Below are 21,248 nucleotides of genomic sequence, written 5' to 3' on the forward strand. Positions count from 1 at the left end.
ATGATTATGACGTAGCTGTTGAGTTCTTATACAGTATAAACATTCATGTAATTGGCCCTATTGTGTTTCCAATCTTATGGGTTGGGAACAAACTGGAAACTGGGCATCCAACTTTAATGCCAAGCCTATATCTTACCAGTCAGAATGTAATACTTTTATCACTAAAGAGTCATGATAATCTAATGTCAAACTTTTAAAACATTCAAACTCTTTGGCTCAGAATTATGTAAATGCATATATATGATCAGGAAACAAAAGTTTAATTTATAAAGTTGCCTGTTTGTGTCTGTATTCTAATTTTCCTCCACAGAGGTAGTCCCATTATGTGTGGACTAAATCAAGATATAGTAACTAGATGCAATATTATCTAGAACATTTCACACCAGATTAGGGATCAGAATACCGTTTTTATTGCTCTGATATTATTTTACACTTCGCCCTGCCTTTATTCACATACCAGTGCTTCTTTTCCAACAGTTAGGATAGAAGTGTAGGCTTCCAAATATACTCTGCTACACTGCTTTATTACTTCCAGCCCTTTTACTGTAATATCTTTGGCATCTCCAAGTCCAAGGCCAATCAAGTAAAGCATTTTTAAAAACAAAACCAAACAAGAAATGCTTTGGTATGGAGGATTTTTACACCTGTCAATGAAACAGACAAAAATACAATGAAAATCAAATATTAAAGCTTGATAATAGAACATAGGAAGTTTGAGAACTTCTATACAGGTAGTCCTCAAGCTACAACAGTTCATTTAGTGACCGTTCAAAATTACAATGGCACTGAAAAAAATGACATGATTATTTTTCACACTTACAACCATTGAACATCCCCATGGTCACATGATTCAGATAAAATTCGGATGCTTGGCAATTGTCTCATATTTATGACAGCTGCAGTGTCCCAGGGTCATGTGATCATCTTTTGCAGTCTTCTGACAAGCAAAGTCAATGGGGAAGGCAGATTCACTTAACAACCATGTTAATAACTGCAGTGATTTGCTTAACAACTGTGGCAAGGGAGGTCGTAAAACTGGGCAAAATTCACTTAACAACTGTCTCACTTAGCAACACAAATGTTGGTCGTAAGTCGAGGACTACCTCTAGTTCAAATATAGTGGAAAAAAATTACTGCAAAAGTTCTTGGAATAACTTGATCATACAATGCATTACTTTGAAGCTCTGAAGTTATAAAAACAAAACCAATAGACTTAGATATGAAATACAATTGGATGTAGGAAATATACCGGTAGTTATTAAAATTTAATATTCCAAAATATGGATCATAGAGAGATATTGTTCAACATTAACCATTACATCAATACTATTCACATGTCTGATACCTACACAACCACAATCAATATGCCGATTACTTTATGCCATTAGTGAGTGTAAAGCTGATGTGGCGAAATTAAAAAGGCTTTTCTAATTATCATTCACCACTGGTTAAAAAAAAAGAAAAAGAATGGCACAGTAGTAATTGGTTAATCATTGCTGCTGTTATGTATATTCTACCTTGTATTATATTGTTTGGGAATTGGGTTAATTTTACCATAAACATTATATTGCATGATTGCAATTGTTATAAGCAGCCATTAGTTTGGAAGGACTAGCAGTATATAAATCTAAATAATAACTAAAAAAATTGTACTGGTGCCCCATGGTCCAGATGCATCATGCGCAGGGCACGCCCACCCCAGCTCCGCAAAGTAAAAAAACCATCACAATACATCACGTGATGCAATCGAGTTTGACACCTATGCTTTAACCATTACCAAAGGCAAAATATTCATTTTACACATGCATTTATTTAATTGATTTAAAAGTTTTATACTCTACCCTTAATCCTATGCATTCCCCCTTTTAATATATTATCCACTTTTCTTAGGTTTACTTTTTTTTTCCAGTAAGCCCTTGGGCTTTCATATAAAATTTATGTACTCTTTGTTCCAAAGCCAGGTTTCTAACTACTCAGCAGTCCTTCAGCGGCAATTCTCATCTAATTCTGAAATTTCTTATCAGAACTTCATTTTCTTTTAATTTTTAAATTGTATCCATAAGAAACTGTTACAAAGCAAAAAAATGATTTATCAATAATTCATCATACTGACAATATTTATGAACTCCCAGGAGTTTATAAGCTTCTAAAAATGAGACATGCTCCAGCTGAATAATATTTGGTATCAACTTTGGACACAAGCATCTTTTTTTAAAAAAAGAATGAAAAGACTAGAACATAACTGCATTCCTGATCACCCTTCCTATAAAACATTGACCTAGTCCAATCTATTTCCAGGCATCCTTGTTTCCAAAGTTCTCCAGCTCTGTATTAAGCACAGGCTATATTTGCACATTATCCTCATTCCTGACGAAGTGAAATAATTAACAACCCAAACTGTACCTTGTACACATTGCCTGAGTTCACACAATATTCTATATTTTAGCCTAACATGTTGAGATCTCAGCTGCAGAAATTCAATCAAGATACTTCTCTCCAGCCAATGAAATGAGCTGGAGAATTAAAGAATTCCCATAATTTTTATTAAAAAGTAGGCTTCAATAATAAATATTTGCAACTGCATAATAAGCAAAATATATTAAAATCAAGTATTAAAATATTGTCTGAATGTATAGTGTTTGAATGCACATACACTTTGTTACTAATAAAAGAACATACTGTATTCAGCTTTGTTATCTGATTAACCTTCTGCACTGAAATTCAGTTATCAAGTTCATTCAAATTTCCAACGAAGCTAAATCCTTTAGGAATAATACAATTACTGCTTGATAGTCGTTGGGCTTTCTGGGAAACAAGCTTCATCTCTAGGAAATGTAATTCTAAAAATGCTTTTTTAAGAGCTAGGTCAATCGAATCCAATTGTTTCTAACTCGAATCTCCATCCCAGTCTAGGGTAGTACATTCCACCAAGGTTACTCATTGGATGAATGTACTGGCCACTCTTCTATGGAGATTCTCAGTCATCCAGGTCATGGTTGTCCCAAAGGTGCTGGACTTTCTTGGGGTTATGGGGTGTTTTGTTTTTTTTTGGAAGAAGCTTCTGAGCTGAAAAAGCTTCTTGGATGAGAAGCGAAACGTCTTCCAAGAAAAACAAGAAAGTTCAGTTTCCTCTTGAAAAAAAAGCACCTTTGGGACTACTGCCCATTCATTCTCTTTACCTAACCTACCTCACATTAAAAAAAAAAGAAAAAGAATGGCACAGTAGTAATTGGTTAATCGTTGCTGCTGTTATGTACATTCTATCTTGTATTATATTGTTTGGAAATTGGGTTAATTTTACCATAAACATTATATTGCATGCTTGCAATTGTTATAAGCAGCCATTAGTTTGGAAGAACTAGCAGTATAAAAATCTAAATAATAACTAAAACAATTGACAGCACTTTATAAAATTGGCAGAACAATGCGTGTAAACAACCCAGGACTCCTCACAGAAAGACAGACACGGGAACCGTAAAGTCTCTACACGAGAAATTCGACGTCCCCCTCCCCCGCCCTTATACAGATGTGCTCAATTTTGCAGAACCTCACCTCCTCATTCATCGGTATAGAACGCTCGGTTTCTTTACCTATGCAAATGAGGGTCTGCTTAGCATGTCGTCGGAAGCTCTTCCTCCCTTCCTATTGGCTGAGACCCCGTAGAACCCCCTGCCCGGCGCAGCGGTACCCTTTCCCTCCCGCTTGCACCTGCCTTCCAGCTAGCGTTCTCCTCTTCCCCCTTTCGCCTTCGCTTCCGGGGTCTTTCAGTGCCGTAAAACAATATTGCCCTTACCTTGCGACAATTTTACGGCAGCAAGATTCTGGCTTCTTTGCTTTCTCGGTGGGTTTCTGCTGACTTGTTTCCGCCCGGAGAGGTGATGACGGGAGTGACTGGATGGTGCCTTTGGTGCTGAGGTGCAGGCAGATCAGGATGAGCACCTGGGAGTCCGGCAAAGTATTGGGGGTGCCTACTGTTCCCCTTTCTAATGGCTTAAACATCCCCATATTGGGGCTGGGTAAGTGCACGGATCCCCCCCTGCTCGTCTGATTGCGAAAACAAGAGGAGCAATTATAAATGTGATAAAACATGATCGCCCAGGTGCATGCGTCTTTTCCTTGCCTTTGAGCTTCATTTCGCCTTAGTATTCATCCTGTACCTGCCTGCTGTAAAGCAACGTTGTGCATTCCTCCAGGTGCTCTGAACTACAGCTTCCATCCTCGTTGCTCAGAGTAATAATGTCTGACATCAAGCTCTATCCACCCAAATTAAGCAGGATATTGTACTGGACACATTTGAAAAAAAATCAGGTTGACAATATGCAATTGCTGCTATGCAACTGTATATATTTATTAATACACTTATTCTAGATAGGGGCAGTGATTCTGTACCTTGGAATAAATCTCTTTCACTTAAGACTTCTGAGTAATTATATGTAAGATTGCAGTGTCAAAACAGTAGTCCTCTTCTTGGGCAGCACTTTTCTGCCAAGAGTCATTAAATCAGGTAGCTTCCTCTCTGGAAGCTCAGAGATGTGATTCATTTAGAAATCTAGTGGCAGTTTCTTATAAGATCATTTAGCTTATGTTTGCACTGGATGTTTTTGAACAAACTGGCAAGTCGTATGTACTTGGGTAAGGAACACTATAACTCAGTCTTAGGGCAGGCTGATTATTTGCAGAATAGTGCTATAGAAATATGCTATACATGTTCCATCTTTAGGTAAGTATTTTTGGTTTTTGGAGTACTTAATTTTTCTTTTAAACTGCATTCTTCTAGATCAGTGTTTCTCAACCTTGACAATTTTAAGGCATGTGGACTTCAACTCCCAGAATTCCACAGCCAGCAATGCTGGCTGTGGAATTCTGGGAGTTGAAGTCCACATGCCTTAAAATTGTCAAGATTGAGAAACACTGTTCTAGATCGTAGTGTCTTAAACTTTTTTTCCCCCCTCAAGACCTCTTCCCAGTTTTAAAAAGTATAGAGCAACCCCAAAGAACTTTTGTTTGGATGGGTTATATTTATTGATATTTACCACATTAAAGTTTAAAATTGATGCATTTCTTGCCACTACCATGTCTCATGATTATTTGATGTGATTAATATTGCCTCTGTTTTCAATATGAGCTGGCAAATTTTGATCTTGCGGACCACACTTTGAGAAATACTGGACTAGATATATATTAGGAATTGAGCATTGGTGATGAGTAAGGCCAAAGCTTAGCTTTTTATATAAACTGTTTTTTCCGCCTCTCAGTCCAGGTATTGCCATAAGAAGATCAGGTAGTTCCTAATGCATCTGAATTAATATTTTGAAGAAGATTTCCCAAGTTATGCTAAAGTCCTCAGCTTGTCCACCTCTGGTTTAATTTATTTCTGGTAGCACGCATTTTGGAAAGTATTACTTAAAAGACAGCAATCCTAACTCAGCGGCTCCCAACCTTTTCTATACCTCGTACCCCTAGAGCACTTCTGATATATTCTCGCACCCCTTACAAAAGTTTGAAATAATGGCAACGAATTATGCATATACACTATAATTTTGAAAACCCAAGTTTTCGCACCCCCTGGAATATTGTGAGCACCCCTGGTTGGGAACGTCTGCCCTAATTTGTCCTTTGTGTTGAATGTACTCTTTATGATCTCAATATTATTACCAAACTTATGACCGGTTGCTCAGTGACAGGTCGAAGTTACGATGTATCTGAAAAAGGAGACTTATGACCTGTATCTGAAGTTCTGACAGTCTCCTCCCCACCTGTGGTCATGTGACTGATTTCAGGCTCTTGGCAACAGGGTTACATTTATAGCCATATGCAACACCCTTTGACTGAGTTTTACAATGGTTTTGCTGGAAAGTGGCACTTCCAATTGTAGCAGAACTGCACTGATAATGAACAATGGGTTCACACTTACAACTGCCACATTTGCTTAACAACCACTGCAAAAATCATTGTAAAATTATGTGACCCATTTTATGATTGTCATGTCATATGACTCTAGTGGGTAATCTCCATTACGGTTGCATGTTGAGGACTTCTAATGTGGTTGACTGAAAGGTATTGTTTGCCACCTTATTTGTAGGAATAATAAAGGGTTAGATACAAATAAATTCTAAATGAAAATTCCTCTCTTAAATTTGAGTAAGAAATTCTTATTACTATAACAGTATATATGCTACAGTCTTATTTTTAACCTTAAGAAAGATTCCATTGAATTTATTACGACTCCGTCTTATTAGCAGGAAATATTCTCAAGAGATTTCATTCTCCAAAGTTTTGAGGGGGTATTTTTATTGTTTGTTTACTGTATTATACTGACATATTTCCAATAATGTATTTTTTGTCACATTTATGTAGTGTTTATTGTAGGTGGTGACCCTTTGAGAGCTGTATGTAATGAAATTTCATTTTAATGTATGCTGATTAGCGTACACTTAAAGTGACAATAAAGTTACGCTATTCTACTCCCAAGGAGGCATGTTGCATACAGTTAAACACCCTCTTCTCATATGTTTCAAAAGCAATCCATTTTAACAAAGTCCCATTACATTCAATAAGATTTATTCCCAAGTAAATGTTTGCTTAATTTAGTGGAGGGATTCTCAGACGGTGGGAGTTGAGAGTAACTTAGATACAGATTGCATTTTTTTTAAGCTGATCCGAGCTTACAGAAGCAAAATGGGAAAAGTACCAAAACTTGCTCCTACTTTTCCTGTGCAAGCCAGCCCCAGGTTTCCAAAGCCAAAATGAGGAGAAAAATACACAACAGGTTTTGACAGTAATACTGTTTTGCCCAGACAAGGGATTTGCACAAACAAAGCAGGAATCTGTCAAAGTCTAGTCCTATAATACATAAGCAAACCTACGGCAGATTTTGCACAGACGAAACAGTGAGCAAAGCTTAAGGCTAGACTTGTGAGATGGCTGAACCAGTGGGTCTAGACATCTGTCAAAATCATCTACTGCTCACAGCAGTGCTTGAGACTTCTAGTGTGGAATGCACTCTGGGTCATTCTGAGTCATCTGAGTGATTATAATGTGTATGTGTTAAAGAAGTTCAGAATTTTCCCCATCATTTAAAATTAATAGCCTTTCAAAATGGAGGTTTTTGATGGATACTAGGGGGAAAAAAAGCTAAAGAATAATAAAATTTAAGTCAAGAAATTATGCTGAAACTTATTTATGCTTTAGTTAAAGGTATATTATACCTTGCCCAGAAATCTTAAGTTTTATTCATTCATAGAATGGTAAAGTTTACAAATCTCAGTTAGTCTGTTACCGGATACAAATGAATGGCTTAAGAATGGCTTAAATTCTTGAATGGCTGTGTGGGTGGGGGACAACTGTGTATGGTTAGCATTAGTATATCAACTAGGAGCAAGAAATGCAAATTTCTTGAGCTTGAGGATATGGCAGAGGTGAAAGCCCTTCCTTCGTGTAGCAGATAATCAGTTCCTTTAATATTGAATATGCTGAAATAATAAAAGTATACATTCCACCAACCTCAATAAATAAGTTGGTAGAGTAGTTGGGAATTTAAGTAGTTTATGGCAGTGATTGTATAGCAAATGTACTGCTAGCTAATTTAACCACATTTCTTCAACAAACATTTATGGATTTGAATGACTCAGAGAATTATGAAGAGCCCCCCCCCAACTGAGTTTGCACTTTATGCTAGGATTAAATGTGGTTAGCTGGTTTGTGGTTTGGTGTGTCATGTAAATATAGTCTATGTATTAAGGAAAATTTAGGTTGTCTGTATTGTGCTCTATAACAGTCATTTTCCCTGTTATGTATAATAATTACTACCTCTAAAAACAAAATATTGTAGGAAAAGAAATATTTTTGTTTTATGCTTATGATATTAAATTTATTGTTGATGTAATTAACATGTGGGAGACTTTATTTTATCTGTCAAGAAACAGCAAAACACTTGCTTAAATGTTGTTAATTAGACTTTATATAGCATACTTCATATTTTCAGTGTTTCATTATTTGAATAATCCTTTAAAAAATTAAATGCATTAGTCTAATAGGGAGGGATTGTCTTTGATGCTTCTGATCTGATTGCTGTTTAGAAATAGAACATTATCACTGGACCTGGCCATAGGATTTATTTATTTAAAACAGCGGTTCTCAACCTATGGGTCGCGACCCCATTTGGGGTCGATCGACCATTTCACGGGGGTCGCCAAGCAAGGCTGTCTGCCGTTTTTTCCCCCTTTTCTGGCGGGTGCCTTACCTCCCTTGGGCTGGGCCAGCTGGTGGTCGGCCTGCTCCGTCTCTGCCACTTGCCAGCTATGCCTCGGCCGGCGCAGGGGGCGGAACCACGCATGCGTGGCACTCCCGCGCAGGGAAAGTCCTTGACTTACGACCGGTTGGGTAGTCCTCGACTTACGACCTAGTCCTCGACTTACGACCGGTTTAGTCCTTGACTTACGACCGGTTTAGTCCTCGACTTACGACCGGTTGGGGGTCGCGGCATTAAAAAGGTTGAGAACCACTGATTTAAAAGGTTTTTATGGCTGCCTATCTTGTCAGAAATAACTCAAAGCAGCTTATAGCAATATTAAACCAGTAAAAATAAGAAAACCAAGAAAAAAACAAGCCCCTGATCCATCATCTCTCTGTTTAGTCATCTACACAATCACACTAACTCTCAGTAATGCTTCCCAGATCTCAGTTTCACTAGAGGAGAACTATGTAAAATAAGTAGGTGTTTATTGTTTATTACCTTTTTTGGAGTTCTGAGAAGAAGCATCAAGTCTCTCTGAGAATAAACTCAGGACTCTCTGATACAAGATTAAGTTCTTTGGGTTCAATTGTGGTCGTAAGTTGAGGACTGCCTGTATTATGGCTTGGGATTGAAATGAAGAGTCAGTCCTTGGTGCTCTCTGAGATTGTTCAATCTTCATTTCAATCCCAAGCCATAATACAGGCAGTCCTCAACTTACGACCACAATTGAACCCAAAATTTTATTGCTAAATGAAACGTTTGTTAAGTGAATTTTGCCTCATTTTACGACCTTTTGTGCTACAGTTGTTAAGTGAATCACTACAGTTGTTAGTTAGTAACACAGTTGTTAAGCGAATTTGGCTCGCCCATTGACTTTGCTTATCAGAAGATCTCAAAAGGTGATCACGTGACCCAGGGACACTAACCGTCATAAATATGAGTCAGTTGCCAAGCAACTGAATTTTGATCACTGACCGTGGGAATGCTGCAATGGTCTTTTGAAAAACAGTCATAAGTCACCTTTTTCAGTGCCATTTGTAATTTCGAATGGTCACTAAACAAACTGTTGTAAATTGAGGACTACCTGTATTTTGTGCCTGTGGAAGTCTGCAGGAATAATTCTCTTAATCAGAATAAAACAGAATAAACAGATGGTGTTTGTTGAGGTCAGTTTTCAGAGATTAGCATCCTCTCCTTTTGATAAAAAGGAGAAGGAAATAGAGAAGGAAAAATGTAAGTTGACAGTTACTTGTGTTTTTAATGGGAAAAATAAAGAAAAGGCATCAAACCCAATGCAGAAACACACATACATTGTTTCCATGCTTGACCTCAACTTAGGAAGATTGGTAATTTTGAGCAATATATTTTTGGAAGATGTTCATTCTCAAGTAGTCTGATTTGTCTGCAGTGAATTTAAAGGTTTACCAAGTTCAATGAAGGGGATGGGAGGAGAATCCAAAAAGTCTTAGTTTAATTTAAAAACTATTGAAAAGGAATCACATATTTTTCTACATTTTGCTTCATTTTAATATGCGAGTCTTTATTAACCCTTCTGTGATTTTGAATAAGTTCTTTTTAAATGTTTCATTTTAACAAAAAAATCTAAGAATAGTTGGGAAAACATTTATTGGCTAGAGAAGCTTTATTAGCTGAATAAGGTCTTTAGAAACCATTTAGTGTGACAGTTCTTGTTGAAAGCCGAGGACAGAGACGTAGCACGGTATTGTGGCATGACAAAAATTGATTAGCAAGGTATTTGTGTAAACTTTTTATAAAAAGGAAACCTGTGGAAGAGAAACAAGTAATAGCAAAACTGTTTTGCCATACAAAAGTGGTGGAACTTTGTATGATAGGTATTCATGCTAGACTTTGGTAATGTTTAATACTGTGTTTCCCTGAAAATAAGATCGGGCCTTTTTTTTTTTTTTTGCCTCCAAAAGAGGCACCAGGTCTTATTTTCAGGGGGTGCCTTTTATACTCAACTCTGGCATCAACAGCCCCGCCCAGCCGGCCCACTTCTTCTGACCGAAGGAGCACCTTGCCTGGCTGCAAGGTGAGTAGGTGCGGGGCGCGTGGGGCAGCTCCACACACACCCTGCCCTAGTTTGATTTTTAGGTGTGTGCCTCGGCCCAAAACTAGGGCTTATGTTGGGGGTAGGGCTTATATTAGGCCCACCCCCCAAAATCAAGCTAGGTCTTATTTTCAGGATAGGCCTTACTTTTGGGGAAACAGTTGCTTTTCTGAAGTCCAGGTTTTTTTTTCTGGTTTTTGGAAAAAATTCTTGTTGAATTTCATGGACCTTTCCTGCTGCCATAACATTCAGAAAATTGCCATAATTTTAAGTTAGATAGACAATGTAATAGTATATCCATGCAGTTGCTGTCAGAGAACTAGCATAATTTGACAAGGGCAGATTTTGGACATTGCACTGAGCCTCTAACCACTGTTAATCGATAGTGTATTGAATAAGCTACAGTTGGCCAGTCTTCTCTCATAAACTAAGACACATCCAATAATTCATCTTAGAGCATAATACAGTATGTGAACCAGTCACAATTTTGAATTTTGCTCAGGAATTCAAGGTTGACATTTTTCTTAGACTAGATGCACTGTGAGACATTCAAACTAACACACTTCACTGGGTTATTATGAAAATAATAAACACCATCTGTTAAAATCTATAAGTGATTTTAGAGATTGGCTTTTCCCACAAAGTTACCATATCTTATATCTGGATAAAAATTAATGGAAACTTCTTAAGTCTTATCCCTTAACTTGGACGTTGGACGGTTTTCGTCACCTTAGGTCATCTCAAATTAAACCCATGAGATATAATCTCCAGGGGTTAGAAAACCCGTGGTCCCTGGCCAATGAACTTCTCTCTAAAAAGACACCTAACCTTCCCCGTCCAAAACATAGCCACCTGCATCCTGCAGATGGGGTTTTGCTTGTTTGTGTGGACCAGTTGCTGGCATGCCGCAGCCCAGTACCAGACCCCTGCTCTATATTGCATATTACATTGTAGCAAATTGACTGAATAAAGTATTAATACAGTATATTTTGACAATCGCGCTGGATAATTTTTATTGTTAGGAATTTATGATGTTGCCTTATTCTATACGTTTCTTTCATGTGTGCAGTATAGCCAACAGGTACTGAAGGGCATACACTGCCATTGTGAAAAAAAACAGATTTCTATAAAACATTACATGATAGGTTAAATTACAGGTTATTTTCGTGGTTAGCAGCCAAAAATCTGTAAGATAGAGCCAAGTGTTCAGGAAGTAAAATCTTTGTTGTCCAGTGAAATGAATGTTTCTAAAACATTGCACAAGAAAAACAGATGGACATTTTTGTGGTATCAAACAATTAACATCCTCCCCATTAACCTGAGATTCGATTAGAAAATAGATCAAAGGCAACAGAGAAATCTTGCCTTAACATGCTCATAAATGAATAAAGGAAGCTCAAGGTGTAGAGAGCAAATTTCCAAGATTTTGTAATCTAACCTCTTTTTCCTCTACTTGTTCTGAACTTGAGAGGCTCCTGATTTTGTGGTTGTGAGCTGCTCTAAATAATGTAACAGGCTTGTATTTGTACAGTATTTCTTAAATTCAGCAAAGATTGTGCGTTTATCACAATTGTAATTCAAAATTGCTCTTCTTTGCCAGGATCTTGGCAAAACCTGGAAGAGCTGAATGGCTGCATCATGTGAAACTACAGGTTGGATTGCAGCCATAGCATCTTCAGCTGAGTTGGGAATGTGTGTGGAAATGTTGATTTTGTGCTTCCCTTGGGAGGTTTTGATATGCCTCATCAATAGAAGCAACCATGCAGAGTTCTGGATTAAAAACTTCCTTTTGCAACTAATGCATATGTGTTAAGTACTGTGAAGAATTAGAGGAATAATTCTCTATTGCTTAGTTCTTGCGTTTTAGTATGGTATGGAAGAGAATGAATGTACACAAAGACTGTAGGATGCCTTTTATCAATGAGATTCCAGCTTCTGAACATGAGATGTGATGTGTTTTAGTGTATTAGAAGCCTACTTGTTTAATACAAAATAAGTACCAATGGAGTTTTATATCTGATATGCATAGGATTGTGATATTATTCATTTAATCCATCCTAGGAAGGTAGAGACTTTCATATACAGTTATGTTTTATCTACAAAAATGATAAATCAAGCATAATTAATTGGCCTCTCAGGTGATACTCTTCCACCTCACCTGGTAGCTAAGAAACTTGTACATGAGGGTGGAGGTTTGTTCTCCGAGCTTGTGGGTTGGTTTCTGAACATTTCATTACCAGGCTAGCCTGGTAACAAAACATTCAGAAACCAGCCCACAAGCTCGAAGAACGAATCTCCATCCTCATCCTACACCCGAACTATATTTGCCACCATCGCAAATTTGTACATTTCTGGACAGATTGAAGTAGGACAAGCTCGTAATTTTAGTTTGGTTTGACAATTTCACAGACACAATATGGCTGTTACCCAATCTGATTAAGTTTTATAGGCCACAACGAATAGATTGGCAGGACTATTAGAGAAGGAGAAAGTCAGTATTCTTCAAGAAAGTGAATAATCATTAGAAAGGAATTTAGTTTCCATCTCAGTTTTTTCTTGATTACACTTGTCCTTTGTTTCTATCTCAAATACTGTATTTGTGTATATTTGCCCGTCTAAATTGCTCAGATAAAAAATGACAATAAATTATGACTTATTTGTTCTGACACATCATAATTTATAACAGTTATCCTGCAGCTAAGCTGAAATAGGAAGAGTTGTGTTGTAAAAAGTGGAGGCATGGGGAACCCAAGATTAACTGGACTTCATTTTATTCCAATATAGTCAGCATGTTTCTCTTGCTTGATCCTTCTACTAAAATAGGCTTGTAGCCTACATTTATTTATCTTATAGCATGTTATGGATTCATAAAAGTGCAGTATTTTTAAAGTGTTAATAATCCTCTTTCTCCAATAATTTTCTATTGATGGATCTGTAATTAATTACAAAAATCAAATAGAAATAAAACACAGAAGGTGATTAAAATTAAAAATATGTTTATTTATCAAAATAATCCATTCATATCTAGTAATAGAATTGTAACTAGTACTTTTTAATGGTGGTAAATTTTCCTCAGGTTGTTCACAATTCTCAGTCTTAAAACTATGAATGAGTTCTACTGTATTATGTTGATATTTGACAGATACAATAACAAGGGCCAATTTTCTTCAACTATATTTGTAATTCTGTCTGATTATCTTAGAGTCTATCTGTGCATCTAATATCTAATAATATAATACAGTGAATTTGTTTCTAATTTTTTTTGTATTCCACCTTTATTCTTTTTATAAATAACTGAAGGTGGCGAACATATTCAATATACTTTCCTCCTCCTATTTTCCCCACAACAACAACCCTGTGAGTTGGGCTGAGAGGGTGTAATTGGCCCAAGGTCACCCAGCTGGCTTTCATGGCTAAGATAGGCCTTGAATTCACAATCTTCTGCTTTCTACCCTAGTGCCTTAACAATCAGACCAAACTGGACAGGTAGTTTACAATTTAATAGATCATTCTGGGGAAAAAATTAATTGCTTGAAAAATATAATCTTGTTCTTTTCATCTCATTATTGCAAAACTGTCTACAAACATACTTTTTCAGGTTTCTCTGTTATTTCAACCACCCTTAATTTTCTTTTAATCTCTCTGACTTCTAGATTGGTCCATATATGACATCCTTCAGGACTTTTCAGTAAAGTCAACATTGTTTTCTTTATCTCACCTTTATTAAAATTTGACCAAGTGTGGTCGTTAGGAAGCACTTGATAATTGACAAGTCTAGATCAGTGTTTTGTAATAAGACTCCTCTTTTCCAAATGTGAACCCTGGAAATTGGATTTGATTTATGCCAGAAAATCTGCCTTTTCACTGCTTGAGATTTTCTATGGAAGAAAGCCACAGCCTTTTACCAAACGGTTTCTAAGGAAACATCTTATAGCCGAGCATCTGAAAACAATTTGGTTGTTAATGAGAAATAGTTCTCACAACGGTGGGAAAGTGTTGAGTGAAAGAAAAGACTTCAAGATTTTGGCACTTTCTCCAGAAAGACATTTGAAAATAAAAGTGTGCTGCTGCTGCTGTAGCACAGCTTATGAAATTTCCTACACGGAGTGGGCTTTCATTACCTGCTTTTCAATTGTCTCTGCTCTGGTTTCAGATCTCCTCCTCCTTCCTGTAGATAAACTTTTTAAAGAAACTATGCCTTATGCTTCCTTTTAAAAAGAAAAAAAAGATGAAAATTGGCAGTATGGAACACAGGAGAAGTATGGTATAAAAGCTGGGTCTATATTTCATGCTAAGCCATAGTATGGTTCGTTTGGTTTTGGCATGTGCTGTGTGCAACTATAGTTTCTAAGGCTTAGTTTATGACTTAATATATAAATTCAGTTACAGGTAGTTCTTGATTTACGGCCACAACTGAACCTAAAATTTCTGTTACTAAATGAAACATTTGTTAACTGAGTTTTGCCTCAGTGTACAACTTTTCTTTCCATAGTTGTTAAGGGAATCCTTGAAATTGTGAAGTTAGTAACATGGTTGTTAAGTGAATCTGCCTTCCCCCATAGACTTTGGTTGCCAGAAGATCACAAAATGTGTTCACATGACGCCAGGACACAGCAGCTGTCATAAATATGAGTCAGTTGCTAAGCGTCTGGATTTTGATTATGTGGAATGCTGCAATTGTCACCAATGTGAAAAACTTTTTTCAATGCCGTTGTAACTTTGAACGGTCACTAAATGAACTGTTGTAAGTCGAGGACTACCTGTATATGTTACATGGCTGGTAGATATTCATTCTGTTCCTGAATAAATCTTAAGACTTGGGTAAGGAAAAGTGTTCCCACTTCAGCCCGGTCTTCTTAATATCGGGCAGGAGGCCGTATAATGATAGGTGAGGCATTTAGCCCCACATGTAAAATGACCCCCAAAGCAGCCATAGCAGAAATTTTCTCTGCTTTTCTGCAGTTTTGTCACCAACACCTGCCTGAATCCCATCGAGGTTTAGGTAGAGAGAACCTCACATCCCTGGATATTTATATTACCATTTAGAAGTAGCTGAAAGGGTGGATGCAGTGCTTAGCCCTGGCCGTTATCATGTGGTAGGCTGTGTGTAGAGCTGATCCCTTGATGCGGGGCTGACTCTGAAGAGAGGCCTCAAAGAAGTTTGCCCTTTACGATTATTTCTTTGGAGAATTGTCTTCTTTTTTGCTGAGATTTGGGGGATATTGTGAATCTGGGCTCTCACAAGGTGAGAATGTGGATGGAGTAAGAATGATGACCTTGACCAGGGGTAGGCAACCTTGGCTCTTTTATGACTCGTGGACTTCAACTCCCAGAATTCCTGAGCCAGCATGAATTCTGGGAGTTGAAGTCCACGAGTCATAAAAGAGCCAAGTTGCCTACCCCTGACTTGACGAAGATAAGCGAAAGCTGTTGCCTTTATTTTTTGGTTTCAACATTCTGTGAACCTGTCATGGTACTTTATTAATAATGGCTTATGGTTTAGCGCCACATGATCTTGGCCAATTGTTAAAAATCATATTAAACAAAATGCAGCTCAGTGTGATGTGTGGAGGCAGCTAATGACTAGCTGTCTACAGATAGTCCTTGACTTATCACCATCTGTTTACTGACCAATCAAAGGTACAGTGGTGCTTTAAAAAGTGACTTATGGTCGGTCCTCACACTTACAACTGTTGTAGCATCCCCGCAGTCACATACATGATTGTGCTTCAAGCATTTGGTAACTCGCATGCATTTATGACAATTACAGCATCCAGCATCCTGGAGTCAAGTGATTGCCATTTGCCACCTTTCCCAGCTGGGTTCTGACAAGCAAAGTCAATCAGGGAAGCTAGATTCACTTAACAACCATGTGATTCATTTAAAGACCAAGCTGAAAAAGATCATGAAATTGGGTGGAGTCACATGATGATTCACTTAATAATTGCTTTGCTTAGTGGCAAAAAATTCTATCCCAATAATGCTCATAAGTAGAGGACCATCTATATCTATTTGTTAAAATAATATTTCAAAACACAGAAAAAACCAGTTTTTTGTGCTCTTGTGATAAGTTATCCATATACAATGAACAAACATGAAGCCATAACTACATGTATATTTTAATACAAGGGACAAGTAATCTTTTCAGGTAAAAAGAACCATCACAAAATCTCTCATAATAAAGATTCATGCCCTTCCCAAATTATATATAAAAGAATTAAATAGTGAAAGTCTTGCAAAACTGTCATATCTCATCTCCAGTATATCAGATGGTTTTGCCTGAAAAATATTAGTTTTGTGAGATGGAAGCTACTATTAAATGTTTAAAACATAATTTAATTTGGCTCTTTAGGTGCCATCTAGGAGTATTATACTGATGGCCTATGTCAGACATGTCAAACTTGTGACGTCACATGACGTCGCGCAACGTATCGGAGCTTTTTCGCCGTTGCCGGCAATGGGGTGGGCGCGGCTCCAGTATGATGAAATCGGCCCGCAGGCCGGCAGTTTGACACCCCTGGCCTATGTTATACACTCTTTTAGAGCAAAGGGAAGGTTTCAGCTGGAATCTTCATTTAAATAATTCCTGTACAATTGTTAAGATATTTCTGTGTAATTCAGAGAATTCCCAGAGGAGATAGCTAAGCCCTGGAATGAATCATCCATTTCCCTTGAAGTTTTGTCACAGTTCATTGGAAAGATGTATAGCGATGAAAACACTGTTTTCCCAAAAGGTTTTCATTTCATTACAGGGTGAAGTAACTATTTACCAAAACCCTGGTTTTCCAGACACACATGTAAAAACCGCTATAGCAAGACACTCCTATGAGCATGGTTTTGCAAACAGCTGTTACTACCCAATCTTAAGAAAGGAATTTTCTGAGGGCTGGTTTTGTTTGCTAAATTCTATTGACAGTTTCAAATATTTTGTGGACTATTGCACTTGAACGAAGAAATAGATTCGCTCCTTTGACAAGCTGACATTCAGAACCTCAATTCAAGATTCATTTCTAAATACCCTAAAGTCACACACACCACACATGGTAACACGTCATGGCTTACTTTGTTAGGAAAAAAGAAAAAAGCCTACCACTAATCCATGTGACCTTTTCATAGCGCTAGGCTAGCCATAGTTTTTCTGTGTGGTTAGATGGACTTGCTTATGAAGCGTCCGCTCTGCTAGAGAAATTACAGCTTTTTTTAAAATTAAAAATGGCATTTATTATACATTATTGATTTATTAAAAGCAAGGTAGATGGTTAAAAAAAACTAACAGAAAGTCACTTTCTTTTTTTTTTATTTAGAAATAAGTTTCTTAAACAAAAGAAGGGAGCTGAAAAGTCAAGTGATATTTTGTGAAAGCATTCCTATGATGCCTGAATGTTAAGTAACTCAGAGGAAAGCAAACCCCATTGCTGTGGAACTTTAGAACTGAAGGATAGCACAATCAGGCCTCATCCATCAGCCAGAAAACTGAGTGTCTTGTTCTGAAAAATCATCATGCAAGAAAACCAGTCTGATCCTACTTCACTTCTTTATCCTCTATCAGGAAAACATGATAACGTTTACCATCAAAATGTGCTTTCCCCTCTTGTTTTTTTTAATCCTTTTCTCTTTTCAGGATATGAACTTGAGAACAGGTCTGTCTTCTCTTTGCTACCTGAAATATCAGATAAAAAGTGCCAAATTTATTTTTCATTTTACATATCCAGGTCCTGCAAAGACTTTCCTCAGTCCTTGACATCAGGTGATATTATTCAGGATTAAAGTAACTCAGATAATTATCCATAGGCTTCCTTAGCACACATCCTGTTTTTTACGCAAACAAAGAACTTCCAGAGGATAAATACCTAAGTTATGATTCCGAATTGCACTGTAGGAAACACAATAGTTAAAATGTTTGACGCTTTTCAGGCAGGAAATTAATTCTGAGAGCTGAAAAACAGAGTAATGGCCTATTCATAGCTGAAGCCAAGTAAATGTATAAAACTTAATGGAGCTGTTGAAAGTTTAACAGACAGCCATTTTCATTTATATACAGCGGTGTGGAGATTAGTGAATGATTAGTTATAATTAGGATTTAATGCCACACAATTTTATTTTCATTTCTATTTGTAAAGCTTTCAAGGGTTCTACAAGGTTTTTATTCTCCCCATGAAACTCTTTTCCTTTAATCTTCAACAGTGCACAGAACTAAATGCATACAACCAGGTTTTGGAGAAAAACGTGAGACAATAAACGTTACAGGGGGCTACCATATGAGATCTCTAAAAACCTGCTTGCAGATGATACTCAATTTTTTTTAAAATTTATTTGAAAAGGAAATGTGTCTTTATACTAAATCAAGCATTGTAGCAGAATCCTCTGCATGTCTGTAAACACATCCACTTTGTTTAATTCCTTCCTAATTATGTGCAAGATTGTTAAAAATGAGATAAACCATTAAGAGATGCTTTTTTTTTAGAAAGAACGTTAGCATGTGTGTATTTATCCATTAAACACGTGAACGAGAAAAGGCTCCAGAATTGAAGCTATATTCCTACATCTGATTTGGGCTAAATTTGGATTAAGGGCTTGGAAAAAAAAAAGTTTTCTGCAGGCAGAATCTGAACCACAAGATGCTGCCAGCTGATCCCAGAGGTAATATTCAAGACCATCCTAAATGCCTTGTGGCTACTGTGCAACTTTTAAATTAAAATTCTGTTGCTACTATGTGGCTTTCCAGGCAGCCTTTGTTAACTGGAATGTGGTTAATCTAGACTCAAAATAAAAGGGAAACTTGAGGGAAATCAAGTTGAAGATGGCTAGATGGTTGCTTGGCAACCGCAATGCCTCTCCTTACTTCCCGATTCAACAGGAAACATTAGAATTGCATAGCTGGCACTCAAGGGCTATACACTTGACTTACTTTAATAATTGTTTGAATTTAAAAGAAAAAAATGAATTAAATTTCATGGATTGTTTTTTGTTAAAAAGAAATAAGGTCATATTTTTATTTGGTATTCAGAATCAACAGCAGTCATCTCATTTATGCATATACTAGCTGTACCCGGCCACGCATTGCTGTGGCTCAGTCTGGTAAAAGCGTGTGTTGCTTTTATGTCCAACAGATGGCGCTGTTTTTCAAAAAAGCATGTTTTTACCTGTCACAGGTGTGACATCTATATAATATAGGTATATAAAAACACACGCGTATTCGAATGCAACGTTGTGTCAAAATTTCAAAGCAATCAGTGAAGAACTTTCGGAGATTTAAGATTTTGAACAAACGAACATTTACATTTTTATTTATATAGATTACATAACTAAATATTCTAAAGTGCAAAAAATGTGAATTCTCTCTTTCTTTACTGGAATCTGTGACGCATAAAACTGAGATGATTTTCAAGACCTTTAAATGAACCCATTCATTCTGTTTTCTTAGAAATGACAGTTTGAATTGGAAACAAAGTAATCACAACATGCTTTCATTGGCACTGATAGTTTATTAATTGGGATGGATTTGTTATGCACAAAGTATGGTAGTTCTCCCTTAATACATCTGTAGTGCCTTTATGTAACATGTTCATCATTGATACTTTCTGATATCCTTTATAACATTCATATTGGATTTAATTACATATTCTGTAGCCTGATATTATGAATATTTGAATATTCAATGAAACTTCTTGAAATTGGATTTACCTGGTTTGTTATTTTTGTTTTTTCACCTGTGTGATTAATGATACAAAGGACACCCTTTGGGGGGATTATTCAAAAAGTAAGAGCAGAACTCGTTTTTTAACTCCCCCCCTTTTTAATCCTCTCTCCTAACTTTTCTGTTATTTTATATTTAACTTCTTTCTTAAACTTAATAAATTTAATAAAAAAAGGTAAGGACAAAATTAAGGCTTCTCTGGGGATAGACTGTATACAGTACTTATTTAATCAGGGTAGATTTGGAGTCTAGGAAACCCCTCAAATTGCACACTAGGTCTCTCTAGGGAGGTGTAATCCCATCCAGCACCAAGGATGACATAATCCTGGAACCGGTGGACCCCCAAAACCAGAGTCACTCAGTCTAGTCAGGGTTCAGATGAAACCTGTTGTTCCCTATCCAGAGTTCCCCCAGCACAATGTACCTTCCTCCTATTTTCTCCACAACTCAACAAACCTGTGAGGTAAATTGGGCTGAGAGAGAGTGACTGATCCAAAGTCACCCAGCTGGCTTTCATGACGAAGGCTGGACTCGAACCCATGGTCTCCCTGTTTCTAGCCTAGTGCCTTAACCACTAGGTCAAATTGGCTTCTGTTACTACTTGGGAACTTCCTTTCCTTCGTGTGAGCCAGAGAGGAAGAAGCTTCATCACCACATAGTGAGAAAAGAAAGGAAATATGCAGTAGGGGGAGAAGGATATTAAAACCCTAGCACAGAACCATGGAGAGGTGTGTTTGTGTGTGTGTTTGTGTATGTGTAGAATCTGAGAAAGTGAATAGAAGAAAACAAAGGGTGAAAGATTCCAACATTTCATAGAAACTTTGTATGTTGAGGTGGGGGGGGATAGGAAGGGATAGTAGGAAGGGTTGGGTGGTGAGAAATGTGGGGAAAAGTATATCTGGGGTGTCTTTGGTAGCTTCCTTAGAGCAATAAAAGGGGAGGTAATCTAAAAAGTGAAGTGTTGTGTCTCGTTTTTACACATTTGAATGTTATATCGATGTGTTAGTTTGGCTAAATAACTAGCATAGATCAAGCTTTTTTTTCCCCTTTCCTGTATCTATTTTTAAGGAGAAAATAGGAGTGAATTAATGATAATTTCAGATGACACCAAGCTTGGGACACTATTAAAACCAAAGCTCAGGAAATCATACATTGCAAAGTGAACAATCTCAGGAACTGGGCTAATACAATAGAAGCTGGTAGTGCAAAGTTGTGTCTTTGAAAACATTTCTCAGGGCTAGTTT

General features: G+C 37.1%; 2 protein-coding genes across 6 annotated transcripts in view; one reads left to right on the top strand and one right to left on the bottom strand.

Annotated features, from left to right (window-relative positions):
• DPH5 (diphthamide biosynthesis 5) overlaps positions 1–3,754 on the bottom strand; it is a 37,220-nt gene extending 33,466 nt beyond the window's left edge. The window contains exons 1-2 of one of the 3 annotated variants that reach the window (XM_015831607.1): positions 3,591–3,754; positions 458–644 (exon numbers count right to left, since the gene is read on the bottom strand). In XM_015831607.1, the coding sequence (XP_015687093.1) occupies positions 458–592 (135 nt within the window). In that variant the 5' untranslated portion in view covers positions 593–644; positions 3,591–3,754. Of the gene's footprint in view, positions 1–457; positions 645–1,058; positions 1,081–3,552 lie in introns of those variants that run through there. The other 2 variants (XM_015831606.1, XM_015831609.1) reach the window with 2 other exon arrangements.
• Positions 3,755–3,880: 126 nt separating this feature from the next.
• LOC107302500 (uncharacterized oxidoreductase ZK1290.5) overlaps positions 3,881–21,248 on the top strand; it is a 69,328-nt gene continuing 51,960 nt past the window's right edge. For all 3 annotated transcript variants that reach the window (XM_015831610.1, XM_015831612.1, XM_015831611.1), the window contains exon 1: positions 3,881–4,016. In XM_015831610.1, coding sequence (XP_015687096.1) covers positions 3,896–4,016 — 121 coding nt within the window. In that variant the 5' untranslated portion in view covers positions 3,881–3,895. The remainder of the gene's footprint in view (positions 4,017–21,248) is intronic.

The sequence above is a fragment of the Protobothrops mucrosquamatus genome, unplaced genomic scaffold, assembly GCF_001527695.2.
Source record: "Protobothrops mucrosquamatus isolate PMUCROS unplaced genomic scaffold, P.Mucros_1.0 scaffold_267, whole genome shotgun sequence".
Taxonomy (NCBI): domain Eukaryota; kingdom Metazoa; phylum Chordata; class Lepidosauria; order Squamata; family Viperidae; genus Protobothrops; species Protobothrops mucrosquamatus.